Below are 17,903 nucleotides of genomic sequence, written 5' to 3'. Positions count from 1 at the left end.
TGATCTCACCAGGAATTGAACCCGGAACCTTCCGTGCGTGAGTCAAGCGTCTTGACCACTACACTACGGAGGCCGCCATAAGAATGCTAATATTTCTTAAAAAAAAAAACATTTCAACCGAATTATAACAGCAAAAATATAAATCACTGCACAATTAAAATTAATGAGTTCTAAAAGTCTCTAGAGAGTGAGCAGAATTAATTTAATATATTTATTTTAAAACAGATTAAAGAGTACAGTTACAATGGTTATGAAATGGAAAAATACTGTAGTCTTGTAGTAGTGAAAGTCATTGAGAATTTAGCCTTTACTTCAGTTATTATTCTTTGATGCCAATATCACAACACTAAGCTTAGCTATAAAAGGTGACAAAAGCTTATGAAATGAAAAATGTATATATAAAGCAGAATCTTTTTAACCTCGAGGATTTGGTCTTCTATATGTTTAAGCGTTTTCTTATTGTTGGCTCCCTCAACAATGAGTTCATTCTTTTTCTCTTCCAGTTCTGGCCGATCTCTTGCTACCACAATACCGAGTAACTGATCCTGTAAACCTTGGGGGGTGATCATAAAGTTTATGAGAGTAACCTGTAAACACAAATGCATAAGATTTAATATACATATTTAGCATACAAATAACTGGAGCCTTGTGACATCGGAGCATCTAAAAGCAAAGTTTTGGCTAAATAAATTAAGAAATATTTCTGAATATAAAGAATTGTGGTAAAGACGATGAACACAATAGATATGCTGACCTTACTTTGATATAAAAGCTGCAAAAAGAAAACAAATACGTTGCATGGCAATTTTTACCTTAACAGCAACTTCGGGTAAGTAATGAGGATTTCTCAATCTTGTTGTGATATAAAACCTGAAATCTCTATTATACTCAATAATATTATCAGCCAGGCGAATACAATCCATTCCGGCACTTTTAAATATGTTCAAAACTAAAACTGGTTCCAATATAGCATCCAATGTTTCCATGATATTTTCTAATATAACTGGGTAGCCAAGACGAATGGCATTTTCCAAAGTACGGAGATAATTTGGGTCCGATAGCTTGATGACCTTTAGAGTGTTTCCTCTTTCCATATTTTTGACCCATTTATTTGCTTGTTCTGAAATAGAAATAGTTCACTGGGTACTGATGTTCAATTATTTGTGGAAACAATAGGTTTTTATTGAGATCCAAGGCCAGATACATGGTCTAACGATGCCATGGCTTTCTGTACATGTGAGGATGTTTAATGAGAATTGAGATGTATTTTACCTTGAGGATCTATCATGAGAGACCATCTCTTAGCTTTGTTAACAATTATACCATTTTCAATAGAAAAGTTATCGACTGGTAAACCGGCGATGTTCCAATCTCTTATAACAACAGGTTCACCGAGAGTTGTAATCAAAGAGAAATTCTTCGAACACGGAAGACCTGAAAATTTATTTACATTCATCGATTTCTCTTATTAAGGATATACATAAAAATCAAATTGGATAAAAAAGTACATATTTACCAAATGAAATGCATTGTTTATTCCAAAGTTGAATAAGTTCATTACGGTAGTTGACTGTAAAGGCCCCTAGATAAGACAAGAATGCGGATGACAAAAGTACATCACCTAAAATGTCAAAACATATATTGTAAAATAATCACATCCTTACTAAACATTAAAAATAGGGCAATTTTAAGTCATTGTCCGGTATGAAACATAATTATGTCTTCTCACCATTTGACAGCTCTATAATTCCTGTACTCTAGAGCCTTTTGTCTTGTAGAGAGGAACAATAATATAAAAAAAAAACTAATAAGATTAATGGCACTAACCAATAACATTGGATAGAGATTCATGGAGTAAATGCGCCAGTTCTGACCATCTAGTTTTTTCTCCTCCCAAACCTCCGATGAGTTTCTCAGCTCGTTCTAATTTTTGTGTGCACAAAACGATTTCATCTTCCAAACCTTTTTTTTTTCTTGTGAATTCTGCAAATTCATCATTCAGTGCTTGGAGCTTGTCTAAGACCTGCGGAGATAAAGTAGAAAAAATATTAATGAAAATACAATTTATTTGGATTTTATTAAAAACGGTAGTTATTTATTAAGTATCCTAAAACCATAATAAAATACAGACCCCTTGCAGTTGAGACCTCTTGAGATTCAGTGTGTACATTTGGGTTTGTAATTCTTCTTCTGCCTCAAGGAGAGCGGCTTTTTTGGGAGCCACAACCTTTATGACCCTGTCATAAACTTCCATAGCTCGTACCCACTTACACAAACCTTCACAAGCGGCAGAGATCTTTGTTATAACTGCAGGGTCAAACTCACGGTCCGGAATATATCTTAAAAGGAGAAGAAACTTTAAAACACAGTTTCGTCAAATATAATTTATAGTTCCATGACAGTATCGAAACTTTGGATCAAATATTTACAGAAACCCAGCTTTGCTGCTACTTGAATGTTTTTTTTTAATGATGTGCCATTTACAATTAGTCTAAACCATTGTACGTTTTAATGGAATGGAATTTACTTTGTTATAATTCACCATCAATTATTATTGTGAAAAAAAAAGGTTGTAATATATTGAAAGAGACAAATAGACCAAAAAGGGGAATGTACTTGGTTCAAATAATAGTAAATAAATATGTAGAACAGTGTAATACTAACTAGAGTAGGTAGTAATACTAGATACTACAAGACCAAAAACTGATAGTAAAAAACATTCTACTTACCTATCTCTAATTCTTTTCATGATGGCTGGATTGATATTGTCTTTATCGTAAGTCTTCAGTGATTCCAAGAATTTCATATCTCCCAGTAGCTTTAAAGAAGGCCCCCAAAAATCTTCCACCATTTGACCTAAGAGACAGCAATTTTAGCAGCATACAGATTTAATAACATATAACTCAGTTTAAATTCAGTCAAAAAAAATATTGTTTTAAAAAAAATATATAATGTTCTAGCTCGTTCAGAAAATTATTGCATTTCTGGGAATTTTTCAAATGATGTAAATGCACAAATGATGTAATTGAATCATTGTACTTCCCTCATAAGCTTCTGACATCGCTACGATCTGTGAAAGTCCATTAAATGGCATACTGGAGAATTAATTTGTGAATAATGACAGCATAACTTTAGAGTGTTCAATTTTCATTGTTTTTTTAATACATTGCAGAAATGTTTAGCATTATAATTAAACATTAGTTCCTCATTGATATACAATATCTATAAAGCTCCCAAGATCTCTGCGCAAATCAGACTGAACAGGCTGAAATAGGGCAAACATGTGCAGAAAATAAAGAATCATAGATGGGAACCCAGGAGGCAGAAGAAAAGCAGACCGAGGCTGCGATGGGTAGATGACATAAAAAAAGAATGCATCCCAACTACTAGAAGTATCTAACTGGAGGGTTACAGCAAATAACAGAGAGGGAGTTGGAGACGAAAATTGATGGAGGCCAAGGCTTGATACGAGCTGTAGGGCCATTGAAAAAGAATAAGAAATTCCTCAATATTTAATCATTTTGATTGGTAAATTTTACAGATAATCTTTAATGTTGACACTCTTACCTTGGGCGTTAGGTTTCCTTTCACTTTTAACCCCTTTCATTACACATACGGCCTCCATAACCAGCTTCACGCCAGCAGGTGGGTTCTTCATGGACTTGACTAGTGTGATGTCAGCGGGCTTGAGAGTGTTGAGAGCACTGACGGCTGCTTCCAAAGCTGGTACTGCCTCAGCAAGATCACTCTCGCAGTCGTCCTTAATTGCTTGAGCAGCTGCGGCTGCTTCGTTGGCCAATGCCTCGTCAGCTCCTACAATCTTTTAAATGAGAAATATTAATCTAAAGACCTACAATTATTATGTCCTACTCGAGTTCCATTGGTTAGGGCATTCGCCTACCATGGAAGAGGTCTTGAATTCGATTTCTGACATGGTTGACATGAAATATTTATTGAAAAGGTGTTTTTGAACTACAATTTTTAAGTCCGATGTGAAAAGTTATTGAGGAACACTGCAGTTGGCGTTCCAATACAGTATTCTATGTATCACGGAGATAAAAATACCACATGACACCATTTATCCCATAACAATTTCTATTAAACTGTTTTTTGCACATTTAGTTTTTAAAAAAATATCAATTAAAGAGTCTTCTGAGGAGGATCGCCCAGTATTTACATATTTTTTTCCTTGTTCACATAATTTCCTATTTATTTAAGCTTATTGATTCTACATAATTTTTTTATTTTGACTTTAAAAAATAAATAAAATAGGCATGTGTACAGAAAGTTCTGAATATATTTTTATCTATTGATATATTTAACACGCCCCTTAATTTATTTTAAAATAAATTAAGACTCATTCTTTCTGGCTGCGATATGATCCCACTTGCTATTTAATGATGCTCACATTAATACACACAAACACACCTCTACACTTACTCTCTTACAAATACACATAAACACACCCTTTTGTTGTACCACAATTTAATATGTATGATTTTTATTTAGAAACTTCGCTGGTCTGTCTTTAAACTGCATCTTTTTTATGTTATTATATCATTGTCAACTGTTTGTTTCTGTAAAATAAATAAGTGCCAAAGACAATCTTGAAAGGGATGTTTGAGAGGTAACTGGACCATAAAAAGTGACCATATAATTGTTGCGTTTTTCTGCAAAACAATTCAGTTTATTTAGATTTTTGTTGGTTCAACTGACCTTGACTAGCCAACAATAATCTATGATAAACAATAAAAACTATGTGATACTTCGTCAACACTTACTTCTTTTTGAGCTTCAACAACAACTGTATCCTGTTCAATTTTGATCATAAGTTTCTCAGTTTTCTCCGACGTTTCAACTAACTGTGGATGCAGGGCTGTTAGCTGTTCCTGCATCACGGCTACTTGTCCCGCTGCAAATTGTAACTGCTCCAAACCAGATATGTATCTGGAATGTGTAATGACCAACATTTAGGTACATATAAAAATTATTTAAAAAAAAGATTGATTGAATCCTTAAATAAGGCAATAATTTATTATAAATTTAAATATTTGGTAAACTTTCAAGTTTGGAAGTGAAAATTCTTGATGGAAGTTCATTGTGATTTATCATATAAATAAAAAACGAGTGATACAAATTTAAGTTTGTGGATTAAAGTATCTCTCGACTTTTATTTATATGATAAACTTGGTAAGCTAATTGATTTGATTAACTGGCGTTTCCGTCCTCCAACGGGCATCTTGAGACTGCTGAATATTGTAATGATTGTTCAGCCGTGGATCAACTTACCTTCCCACATCAAATATGCTTCGTCATTTTCTACCTAAACATGTCTCTAAATAAAGTAAGTGAACGCAGAAAATACCTGTATTTTGCTGTTGTGATTTGGTTCACCTTCATATCATACAACCCTTGGAAAGCTTTTATCAATTCTAAGTATGAAGTTGGTGTGACATAAATCTTTCGCTTTTGTTCTGCGTAAAACCTAAAAAAACATCTAGATGTAAAATATGTGATAAAATAATTTAAAAATAAGTGTTTGAAAGTTATTAGTCAAATAATATCCTGCGATTTTCATATCATTCAGTAAAAAAAAATGGTAGACGGTGACAGCGTGTAAGGAGAATACATAATTTTAAAGGTTGATATTTAAGATAAAAAATGAACTTGTAACATTCTGAATTAATGTAACTTTTAGACTAAAATATTAATTTCGCAAAATTAAATAATTAGAAGGTACATATTGCATCCCGGAAAGACCAGTGGCACAGTAAAAAAAAAAAAACAGATTTTAACAGAAAAGCACATAAACACCCTTGCTATCAGTAAACTAACATTCCTTTGAAAAAAACAAAGGCTTGTGCCATCAAGTTGAATGTCAAAACTAAAAATGGCAAAATGTTCATTGTTTTTTAAAATTTTAACAAAAAAATATTGAATACACTAAAAAATGTCATTTTTGGATTTGTGCGATTATTATCACTCAGTGGCAATATATTCAAAATGGTTAAACATATTTACAGTGCGTTTAAAAGATTCATAACCCTGTGTCAATGTGTTCTAAAGTATAAGTATAAAGTATTCTAGCGTGCCCCTACTAATGCAAATAAAATTTGCAAGGTTTACTTGGTTCGCTTACAGGCACCAACACATTAATACAGGGTTACCAAACGTTGCACTGTAATTTTGTTAATTAATTTTTATTACTAAAATGTAGATGACATAAATAAATCAACATGAGAAAAGTAAGTAACGTACCCAAAGGAAAATTGAATCCAATAATAACAAGAAAATAATAATATCCTTCTCCTTTACCTTATTCCAGATTGTGTAACGCTTGTGTGGAATAATTTGCACATTTGAACACACGATTCTCTTGTCCCCTCGTCGACATCTTCCATTGTTTTCAAAAACATATTGGCCACCTTTTCCAACGCCTCTTCTGGCCATGATGTATACCTATGAAAATAAATAAATATATGATTGGTGTATAGCTATAGAAAAATGCTATCCTTACAACAATGGAGAGAGGAACTGTGACAACAGGATAATCGAGTGAGACCGTGGATGGATCCACAGGAGGGTACTCGAGTAGGTGAACATCTACCCTATTTTCTATGGCAGTGTTTTTCAACCTGCAACCGGGCAGCATCAAAATACATTAACGCATGTGCGCCTTGAACGTAGACCCCGACTATAGGATGTGCCAAATGACATTGATTATTTCAGCTCTGGATACTCTCTCTTCGTCCTGAAGATCCAAATAAAATTTCATTTTAAGCATGCTATCTAAATATTATAGATCTTCCTGGTAATGCCCGGGGGCCTGCTCCTACTTTGCACTTGATTTTTTGATTAATGATATTACGGTCTAAATACAAAGAGAATTAAATATGCCATTGTTGAAATCACTGACATACGAGTGGTATTTTAAAATTAATGTCTTGGGGGGTGCCAGTATTCTCGTTAAAAGGTCGCGAATTCAAAAAGGTTAAAAAAACTGCTCTATGGATCACCCTCAACCGACTAGGTGGGCATTACTTGATACAAAAATAATCTCCTAAGGTAAGGGGTACATATCTGACGATGATATCCTGTGTGACTGCGGCGCAACCCAGGACGACAGTCATCTACTGACATGCCCTCTTATGGAAGAAGGCTGCACCCCCGGGGCCTTATTATGGCAAACGACAAGATGATATCTGTCGCCGCTTATTGGAGTGGCAGGGTTTGATCCAGCCAGGCAAGGTGAGTAAGTAAGCTGAAGAAATGTATAAGAATGAAGATAGACTTACCAATCAATAGTGCAGCAATTGATCAGAGAGGGGAACATTCTTAATCTGTTTCTGAAGGAGTCGCCAATGGGGGACATTGCAAAGGCTATGTGAAGATTTGCTTTTATTCTCTCAACAAAGAATCCGAATAATGCAAAAGGCGTTGTTTCCACTAGACCCTAAAAAAACTGTTATTAAAATTACTCTATATGAAACAAAGGGTATTTAAACATGATTAATTAAAAAATATTTTGAGTATATCCAAAACTACTATTTTATACAAACAAATCTAGGAGCTATTAGTATATTCACTCGTCTATTCAGATACTACGTAAACTTGGCAATGAATTTAGCTCTATTGATATCTTTCGCTGTTCAATATTCAAATTTACAGAAATACTTTTATTAATGATAGAATAATTTATTGGGTCATTTAGCCATTTTTTGTTCAAGTTCCCATTATTTTTAGGCTTTTGTTTATTTCAATTTCTTTCCATTGAATTTGTATTCTTGTATTAATTTATTTTATATTCGCTATCACTATGTAGTTTATAATAACCATTAATGATGTAAAAGCTCACTAGGGCCTTTTGTAATAAAATAAAATAAATGTTTGTAGACAAGGATAGGTTTAACTCCATAGGGAGGTGTGAATATGTAAATTTATTGCAACAGAGAGTAATATGGAAGTTTAGGCATTAGCAGGGCTTATGGCCTGTCGATTGATTGAAGTGGCCACTTAACACACTGTGTAACATTCAACATTTCTCCTACGTTTGAACTTCACCTTATCATACATAACCGAGTTGCATGTTTCAAACACGCGCTGTGTCAGCGGTTATCCTGGAAGATATCAAACCCGACGAACAATAACAGTATAAATATTCAATTGTACATTTATAGTGAAACCTCTTTTAAATTTTAATAATAATGTCCAAGAAAACATTTAAAAACAAAATTTCAAGTAGAACTAAAATTCCTGATTTTGATTATTTAACATGATCTTATTCTACAAAAATTAATTCAAATTGCTTTAATTGACAAATATGTAATTTTATAAATCACCCCTTCTCTGGCCACTCCAAGCATCTTATCAATTATTTCAACTTTGTCATCCCCAGCATACAGATTAGGGATATCGCCCGTATTGAGAATCATATTGATATCTTCTACCATTCCTTCGTACTGGATCTGATTGTCAGCGAAAAGGAAAACTAGAGGTTTTCCCGTGATTCCTGCCTTCATCAACAGGCGCTTTATGTCATCACGCCACTCCGGCTGATTGTACGTCCGCGATATTTGGATCTAAGAACATTTCGTGTTGAAAAATGTTAGTAGATAGATTAAGTAAATCCAATCGAGAATGTGAATGAATGTGTTAAAAAAAAATACCTGGAAACAACTCATCTCAAGAATGCTTGCTGCTAATTTGACAGCGCTGCTCCTTCCACTACCACCAACTCCCACCATCAGTAAATTTCCTTAAAATAAAAGGATTTTAAAAAACTACTTAATAGAAATACTGCTAAAATACAGGGTGTCTCAGTTTGAAGAAGTCTGAAAATAATTCTAATCAAAACATTAGTAGGTGAACATGCTATGAGATATACACAAAGCAAAATATGCATTAAGCACATAATACTGAGCGTACGCGCGTGCAAATTCAGAATATAAAAAAATCAACTAAAAGAATAGTCAGAAATTGAATGGAATCTTATGGAAGTCTGTTGTCCTAAAAAAGTGGAATTGTGTGCAGATTCTGAGTGGAAAATTGGATCAAAATTAGATAATTATTAGAGTTTTGCGTCGGTTCGGACATGTAGAGCAAATGGATAGCAGAAACACGGGTAAAACGATTTATGTTGATGGAAATAAAATACTGACAAAGACATGGAATGACTGAATCCAAAAGATACTTAAAGATGGACATGCCAAAATTGTCGTGAGATGAGAAGATGCATTGATGTAGAGGAAAAGAGTCGACAAATAGTTGAGAAGGGGGAAACGGCGGGATGGTTGGGTTGTTATTTTATTCCTTTTTATCTCCTTATTATTATGAACTAGACGAACAAAAGTTAATAGTGGAAAGTAAGTTTTCTTAATGGAACATACCATTAGCTTGCAACAATACTCGGCATGCTCTAGATATGTGGTCGAGAGCATATTTGAACATAACCATACTCATTGCCGTAGGGGAGAGTAAATTATATTCCTCCAAGTAATAATCCATTTTTTCAGCCATCAAATCAAGGTCCATCACCTGAAATAAATGTATTTAAGAAAATCACTAGGTAACTCTGAATAATTCTAAATGAAATAGTTTTGGGACGAATGCAGAAGCTGAAAAACAACTTATTTACACTCATTGGCGGTAAAAAATTCAAATAAATGAATTGTGTAAATTTAAATACCTGGTCGTAAATTTTAGGATCTGCATCAGGCTCCATGTAGTTTCCAAAGAATATATTTGTAATGTGTTCATTTGAAAGCTTCTCATCCTCAGGAATATATGCAGCGGCAACTTTATCCAAACCAATGCGGAAATGACCATATGTGCAATTATTTACAATGTTAAACAACTTCTGCCTGAAAGGAAATTTTCAAAACATTTTTTTTTATTTCTATTATCATTTTAGAAAAAAAACCTTTCAAAAAGAGATTTATCGATCATTTATTCATTTAGTTAATTAAAAAACAATTGAGTTCTTATGATTTATCTAAATAAAGGAGGAATTTCTTTTTAGTTGTAAATAACAATGTTAGAAAACAGGAAACAAGTTGTGATGGTGCGGGATTCGAACCTCGGACTTCCTGCTTTGTAGTCCGCGACACTACCCACGGGACCACAACCCGTCTCTGCATGCATCTGTAATTAGACTCATATGGAAACCTGAATAATTTTCCCTATTTCCAGGGCATAGATTTTATTGTTACTTGTTTTTATTATATGATGTGAGTCTTACAATATTTGTGACCTATAGTATCAAAAAGTGACAGATCCACTTTGGGAAAAAAATGAGTTAATAATGCAGTTTCACTGCTTTTAAAAATTGGAAAATGGCATTGTCATCATAAACCGATTAATCCTTACAAATTTTAAGCGGTGGCTCTTTGAAAATCATGGTTATTATCAAAACATGACATATTCATTCAAGTGTATTATCAAATACTGACAAATCCATTCAACCAACAAGCATCGTTACAGATGTCTCGTGATTGGTCGAAGGAACCGCCATTGTTTTTTTTTACTCATAGAGTATTCACATAACCATTGTAATTGCGTTCTAATGAGTATCAGGTATCAGGGGATAGATGTTTTGTGATTTTCAAAGTTTAAAGTGGTAGAAAGTTCGTAAAATATGGAAAGAGTTACTTCAGATAAAGCAAGGAAGAGGATTAGACAACCAGATAAGTGGAAAAGGTCAAAAGAAGTACTAAAACGGTAAGTTCTTTTTCTTAACTGTCAAAAAACCAATGTTATCTTGCATGTTAAAATTACAGTGGTGTATCCTAGTGTAGGTCAATTTGTCAATTTTATTTAGTGATATTTGAATTTAAAAAAATATTATTTGCATATACATGTGTAACGAAACTCGTAGTACAATCTGAAAACTGGTGAATCTGCATTATATTTGGAGTCGAATGTGTAATATAACTTTTGAATCTAGGTTAAAAAAAAAAAAAATTCTTCTTGTAAAAGCTTTCATAAGTACCGCAGATTAAGTAAAATTGCATGAATTCTTATTAAAATGCTGTTTTTTTATGAACAGTATTATTTGTCTTAATAAATGATATTTGATAACAATTTCCAAAAATTCATCTAAAAACAAATTAATTCTTAATCAATTTTCTCGAAAACTATCGGTCAAATCAAAGAAATTTATTCCACAAAATCGGCTCAAAAGATGATATTAATTCACTGGTTTCCCGCTTGTACGCCGAGTTTCGTTACAAGGTGGATTTATATTTTTTAAGTAGTTTCATATCCATGCTATTCTAAACATCGACTTGTTGGTTATGTTACAGATATTCCGCACCAACTTTACCCTTTGCACCAAAATGCAACCATAATTCTGAAGCATACCAATGTTTATCTTTGACAATGGCAGACATGCACAACTTTTATGAAAAATTCTATTTGCATGCAAATAAAATTTACCAAGATAATTTTTTGATTAAATATTGTGTGCCAAAAAAAGTAAAGAGAAGAAGAGGAAATAACTCAACTAGTTTAGAAAAAAAAAAAACCAAATCAATATCAGCGTCTTATCATGTAAGAAAAATTAATAGGATGATAGTGCCGGTCTGTAGAGATACATTTTTAAATATTTTACACATAAAAAAAACACGTGTTCTAGGAGTGATGAAACGACATTTTACATCAGGTACTCCTGCTATTGAAAAACGGGGAGGTAATAGGAAGGTCCTTAAATTTGCTGAACGTCAAAATGCTGTCGTAGAATACATATCAAAATTTATTCCTTTAGAAATACATTATTGCAGAAGTAAAATAAAATCCCGGCAGTACCTGGCATCAGAATTGAATATCAACAAATTGAGCAAAATGTTCAATGCCCAAGCAGACCCGAGTTGCACAGTAAAAACATCGTATTTTAGGAAAATTTTTAAAACTGCATTCAATATCGGATTTGGTTCTCCAAAATCCGACCAATGTTCCAAGTGTTTAGAGCTTGGGGAAAAAATAAAATACGAAAAGGATATTGGAACCAAAAATACCTTTATTATTGAAAAACGAGTGCATAAACTGAAAGCGAAAATGTTTTTTAAAATGCTACAAGAAGAGAAATCTGGAATGATGACAATATCTTTTGATTGTCAAAAGAACCAACCTTTGCCTAAGGTTCCAGATCAAGCTGCGTATTATTCACGCCAATTATATATGTATAATTTTACAGCAGTAATTGGTACCTCGCACTCTAAATTAACATCTGACAATGTATTTATTTATGCATGGACAGAGGATCAGTTTGCCAAAGGATCCAACGAAATAGCGAGTTCAGTCTTTCATCTTCTGTCTTCCATCGATTTTGATGGTATCACCAACCTCCGACTTATGGCTGATGGATGTGGAGGACAGAACAAAAATTCTACCCTTATCGGAATGTGTACCAAGTGGTTAGACAGTAATACTCATTCCGTAAAAACTATAGAAATAATATTTCCCGTGGTCGGTCATTCCTTCCTTCCAGCCGATAGGGTTTTTGCAGGAATAGAAAAAAAGATAAAGATGAAGGAAGTAATTGTAGATCCAGAAGACTACTACAACATTTTTAAAGAGCATGGAAAGGTACACAAGCTAGGGACTGAAGTGAACATTTTTGACTGGAAGTCTGCCATACAGGGGATTCTTAAGCCCCCAAGTCAGTGGCATTTTAAATTTGCTCCTACCAAAAGGTTTATATTAACTAAAAATATGTCCGGTTTAATAACAGTTGCTGGAGAAGCCCATTATAAAGTTGATTTGTGTATGCCTAAAAAAATATTAAAATCTAAGACATCGCCGAGCCAAATTATTCCCATTCAGTTAAATAAAACTGCAAAAATTAAAAAAGATAAAGTTAAAGATGTAAACAATCTAATCATTAAGCACTATGGTGATAATTGGAGAAATGTTGCGTGCTTACTATATTACAAAAACATTGATAACTTTCAAGATATAGAAGATGCGGAAACTACAGAAGACCCGGAATTATTTTGTACAACAATTGAAGAAATAAGCGACCTCACTGTATAGCTTAAATATTTTTTGTAATGTATTTTCTTTTTTAATATACAAACTATTAAAGATTTTTTTCATTTAATTTGCATCCCTGGCTGCACCCATGGTTTAAGACCAAGATGGCAAATCATCACTCGGTAGTAGCAAAATGTGACAAATCCCAAACGGTTAATATCAAAATATGACAAATCCGTACTTTACTTTCAAAAAGTGACAGATCCAAACAAGAATCGTAAATTTATAGAAAATTGAGCTTAGTAAATTATTTTTAATGCTTTGAAATGAAATATTTCAACCGTTAAAATGTAAATAAAAGAAAACAAACACTTCTATTCATTTATTTCACAAATAAACACATTTTCACGATTATCTCTAAACTATGAAAAGTGGACATGTCACATTTTGATTCTATGTCACATTTATTAATTAACACATTTGAAGAGTTTTAAACTTGCCAACAGAAAATAACAAAACATACAATAGATATTTTAAGCTCCCTGAGATCTGAAACAAGCTGTGATTAATGAAAAATTTAAGATGCATAAATATTTGATAAATTTTCTTGATTCTCAGAGTTTTCCTCCTTGAAATCTGACAAACAAAACTTTACTTTTTAGGTTAGATAATATTCGTAATATACTTTGATTACAAAACGATTGAAGTGTTATACATACCTATCTTCATCATCAATTAATCTATCGTAAAATACCCTGTAGGTTTCGTGTACCCAAAGTAATATGAGTTTTTCTAAATCTTTCAAGTGAGTAGCGGGAACTAAAAGGATTCCCCTGATAACTCGCGAGAAATCTCTCAAATTAAAGAGATAGTGAGACTTTGTTGGAGTTGGAAGGAATATAGACATAGTTGTTTTGTAAACTTCCATCGTTGCACTGACAATAGCCTGTAAATTATAAAAAAAGTGCATTATGTTACATTTTACTAAATTTTATTTTTACAGGATAAATCTGCACAACTACTTTATTAGAGCTTATTGTACAATTTTATAAGGTTTTTTTCTTTGATTATTAGCAAATATTCAACAACTTGGCAAAAATAAAAGTATTTTATTTGACTCTTTCATTAAACATCTTCAAGCCTTATGTACAGAGCATCTGCATTTAATAGCCAACAGATAAGATTTTTGGAGTATGTTTTAGAATCAGGATAAAAATAAAACTTAATAGCAAAAACCTATGACCAAACCTTGCTCGATCTGACGACACTTTCACCAAATCCTTTGTTGAAGTGCCAATCCATGATTGAGGTGAATATTTTGTTGAGTGTAGCATCTTCAAAGGAATCCAGAGTGATGATGTGAGTGTGGCGAGTTAGACGGCTTGTAATCACATTGGATCCTCCACCGGGAGGTAGCATTGCGGAAACAAATAGCTGAAAAAGTTCAAAATAACATTGAAAAATAAGAAAGACTATTAAAAACATTTTTGAAAACTGAGTCATGTTATATGGCATATTGCAAATGATCCGCAGTCTGAGTTTTAATTCTAATAGATATCAAAATCATGCATACCTATAAGAAATGAAAATTTATTTTGTACAACTGAGCAAACAATGTAGATCTCAAGGATAAAATAAAAAAATACATATAGCAATTATTATAAAATAAAAGCCTTTGTTATTAGTGTTACCATAATAACAAAGTTTTTATTTTATAATAAAAAAAACATAACAAGAAGTGTTACAAGTGAATGCCGATTCAATCAATAAAACCCCCTTTAGCAAGATTACATAATTTGTCAACTTCAAAGACAATGTCAATTTTAAACAGGTGTACACTGAGTTTTGTTATTTGAAAGTCAGTCGGGTGAATAATTCACATTTAAAAAAAGACGTGCACATTATTGTGCATGGCATTTTGATGTAAACAGAAAAAGTGTTTTCTTAGTTGTAGAGACATGAATGGTGAAAATAGCAAAGGAGATTGATAATTTTAGCTAGTTCAGACGGATGGACTGCAAGATGTATGAATATGTTAACCTCAGTAGAATTTTGAACAGGATGTTTGAAAAGGATGATTTAAAAAAGGAGTGAGATTTAGGAGAAATTTGGTACGAAATGTGTGTTAATATTCTATCCTAATTGGATTTATATTTTAATAGGATCTTTAGTAATCAAAGTAAGCTGCTTAGCAGACTCAAGGGATAAATAGAGATGAATTGTTGAAAGAGTTAGATTAGTAATAACAGTCCTTCGTGCTAAAAAATCATAAGAAGAGCAATTATTACAGTATTATTGATTGTAAATACTTACAACATCCACAAGTTCTTGTTTCGATGAATCTTTCAAATCATACCAATGTCCGTGGTCGATCCACTGACGTAAAAGTTCCAAAGGAGGTTGTGCTCCATAAACTTCTTTCTGTGGCATACTCAGATCATCCACAAATAAAATGCACTGTGCGGGAAATTAAAATAAAAGTTAAACAGGTGCCATTAAAGACACAAAACTATGTGATAATATGTAACAATAATTACCTGCTTGCCCATTGATGGTCCGAAAACACCCTTTCGTCTTCGGTCAAGTTTTGACATTATGATGTCTTGAGTCTAAAATGATTACATACATAATTCAATATGAGAAAATGTTATATCAATTAGTTTAAACCTAGGAGTACCAACCTATAATATAGCTAGTCCTGCTTCTCCTTATTTACACTTTGATAATGACTACATTATTCTAACTTGAGACTATAATTAGGCAATCTGTTAGAAATATGAACCATTTTGAAATGGAATTTTTATTATAAAGATCTGATCAATTGGAAAATGATTATATTAGTACCTGATTCGCAGTGGTTCTGGCAGAGAAGTTGATTGTGTTAGAAATATATTTATTTCTTGGTAGAGATAGAAAATGGCCAAGCACAACACAAGACTTCCCTGTTCCAGTGGGACCAACAATCAACAAAGGAATCTTATGAGTAATCAGTCGATGTAGGAAGAATCGCAAACATGCATTTTCATTTGTTTGAATTATGATTTCATTTATCTATAAAAAAAAATTACTGACACTTTATAAAACATACATATATTTTTTTTAAATTGCAGTCAGCATTACTTTAAGTATTATTTATATTTAACCCATTAAGTAATGTAGACTGTGAAGGTAGAATAACATAACGAATGAAAAATTAATGAATAGAAAGCAGATAGCTACTAAACGGCACATATAAACAGAAAAATATTTATTTACTAACCACCCATAGGGCTTTTACATATACAGAGGTTCTAAACAATTTACACAGCAGAAACCATATTCAGCAAGCGAATTGCCCTATTAATGAGTGAATTCAGCTTACTTTATGTTTTTTTTTGTAAATATTATGTATACTACGGTGATGGTAAAGGTGAAAGTGTATTTTAGTATTTGCATGTTGGTGTAGTGAGTGTCCTGACGAAGAGACGAGTACGTCTCAAAACCGGTAGACATAAAAAGTCAATAAATGGTTAAATACTAATATTTACTAAAATTAATTAATAAAAAAAGATCGCAACAATCATTTTTGAACCTTCTCTATTTTACACACAATTTTTTGTAAACATTGTGTTTGATGAGATGCCTTAAAAATATAATGCACTCATTAACTATTACAGAAATAATATTTTCTTTCTCCTTTAACACACTTTACTATGAAAAAAAACAAGGCAGCTAGACCGTATTGAAACAGATGAAACCTCTAAACATTTATCACTCATGTTTCTCAATCATTCCCTTCCAAATGCCTTTCTATTTCTTTTTCCTTTATATCAAAAATATGCATAATAAAATCAAAAGATTAATATTAAAAATTTAAAACAAAGATTAATTATAAAAAAACAAAGTAAAATAAAACAGTGGCAGACAATGCTGAGTAAAAAACATGAGGTGGGAAATAATAAAAACCAACATGACCGTAACAGCGTTGAAGTGTAATGCTTTGTGTAATATGAACATGTAACAAACATTTTTCTAAATGTAAGGGCCTTTGAAACAAACCAATACATTCTAAATAGCTGTAGTCTTTTACCTTGGCATTTGCCGGAACTGGGGGATCTTTTTCTAAATCTACCCAACCAATCCAAGATCCTCCATTTTTCTTATCGTAAACATAATCATAGGCAGATCCTTTATCGGGGAACACTTGGTTCTTGGCAAGTTTAAATGCCTTAGGCCTAGGGAATTTATCATCACCACCATCAATAAGTTTGCTAAAGTATACATTGAATTTCTTGCGGCTGTCACCTGACAAAATGAACATAGGTTTTAACATCTAAAAATTAACATTGTAAATAATACTAAATAATATAATAATTAATGTTATATTTTTTATTGCGACACGACTTAGCATACTATAACTGGCACACTATCATTGCCAACATGCAGTAAGTTTTATATATAATATATACAGTGCGTTTGAATGCTTAATAACTAACTAACTAACTAACTAACCATCACGCCATTTCCCCAGAGGGGTAGGCAGAGAGGATAGAACGCCACACCACTCTGTCCTGGCACACTTCCTTTGCTTCCTTCACATTCATACATCTTCTCATGCACGCACGTCGATTATTCCGACTTTTCACATGACCACTTTCAAGAATTTGTTGTACTTGATCATGCCATGTCTTTCTCGGCCTTCCTCGACTTCTACAACCAGACACATTCGTATCATAAATCTTTTTAGCCGTTCTTTCATCATTCATTCGCTCCACATGACCGAACCATCGCAAAAGACCTTTCTTAATTTTGTCGATAATGCTTAACTCAGCCTTGCATTCTGCTCTAATTTCGACATTAGGGCACCTATCATACATTGTTTTTCCGCACATTCGCCTGAGGGATCGCATTTCAACAGCATTCAGTCTACTTTCTTCCCTTTTTTTCCAACTCCA

The 17,903-nt window shown here is 32.9% G+C and overlaps 1 protein-coding gene and 1 long non-coding RNA gene across 4 annotated transcripts in view; one reads left to right on the top strand and one right to left on the bottom strand.

Annotated features, from left to right (window-relative positions):
* The window catches only part of Dnah3 (dynein heavy chain 3, axonemal), a 54,882-nt gene that overhangs the window by 21,389 nt on the left and 15,590 nt on the right, over window positions 1–17,903 (bottom strand). For 2 of the 3 annotated variants that reach the window (XM_088224079.1, XM_088224080.1), the window contains exons 21-42: window positions 17,039–17,253; window positions 15,814–16,020; window positions 15,507–15,578; window positions 15,283–15,426; window positions 14,218–14,403; window positions 13,689–13,915; window positions 9,686–9,860; window positions 9,387–9,534; window positions 8,667–8,755; window positions 8,340–8,579; window positions 7,296–7,453; window positions 6,316–6,459; window positions 5,366–5,485; window positions 4,782–4,947; window positions 3,568–3,820; window positions 2,730–2,856; window positions 2,132–2,339; window positions 1,828–2,023; window positions 1,517–1,621; window positions 1,273–1,434; window positions 813–1,120; window positions 420–587 (exon numbers count right to left, since the gene is read on the bottom strand). In XM_088224079.1, the coding sequence (XP_088080205.1) occupies window positions 420–587; window positions 813–1,120; window positions 1,273–1,434; window positions 1,517–1,621; window positions 1,828–2,023; window positions 2,132–2,339; window positions 2,730–2,856; window positions 3,568–3,820; window positions 4,782–4,947; window positions 5,366–5,485; window positions 6,316–6,459; window positions 7,296–7,453; window positions 8,340–8,579; window positions 8,667–8,755; window positions 9,387–9,534; window positions 9,686–9,860; window positions 13,689–13,915; window positions 14,218–14,403; window positions 15,283–15,426; window positions 15,507–15,578; window positions 15,814–16,020; window positions 17,039–17,253 (3,818 nt within the window). Of the gene's footprint in view, window positions 1–419; window positions 588–812; window positions 1,121–1,272; window positions 1,435–1,516; window positions 1,622–1,827; window positions 2,024–2,131; window positions 2,340–2,729; window positions 2,857–3,567; window positions 3,821–4,781; window positions 4,948–5,365; window positions 5,486–6,315; window positions 6,460–7,295; window positions 7,454–8,339; window positions 8,580–8,666; window positions 8,756–9,386; window positions 9,535–9,685; window positions 9,861–10,365; window positions 10,507–13,688; window positions 13,916–14,217; window positions 14,404–15,282; window positions 15,427–15,506; window positions 15,579–15,813; window positions 16,021–17,038; window positions 17,254–17,903 lie in introns of those variants that run through there. The other variant, XM_088224081.1, reaches the window with a different exon arrangement.
* Window positions 10,537–13,080, top strand: LOC148283113 (uncharacterized). Its single transcript, XR_015821939.1, has 2 exons — window positions 10,537–10,716; window positions 11,301–13,080. It is a non-coding gene; the product is annotated as an uncharacterized LOC148283113 (long non-coding RNA).

The sequence above is a fragment of the Micrasema longulum genome, unplaced genomic scaffold (genome assembly GCF_059751315.1).
Source record: "Micrasema longulum isolate JH-2025_06_02 unplaced genomic scaffold, ASM5975131v1 h1tg000261l, whole genome shotgun sequence".
Taxonomy (NCBI): Eukaryota; Metazoa; Arthropoda; class Insecta; order Trichoptera; family Brachycentridae; genus Micrasema; species Micrasema longulum.
This window is presented reverse-complemented; position numbering and strand designations above follow the sequence as displayed.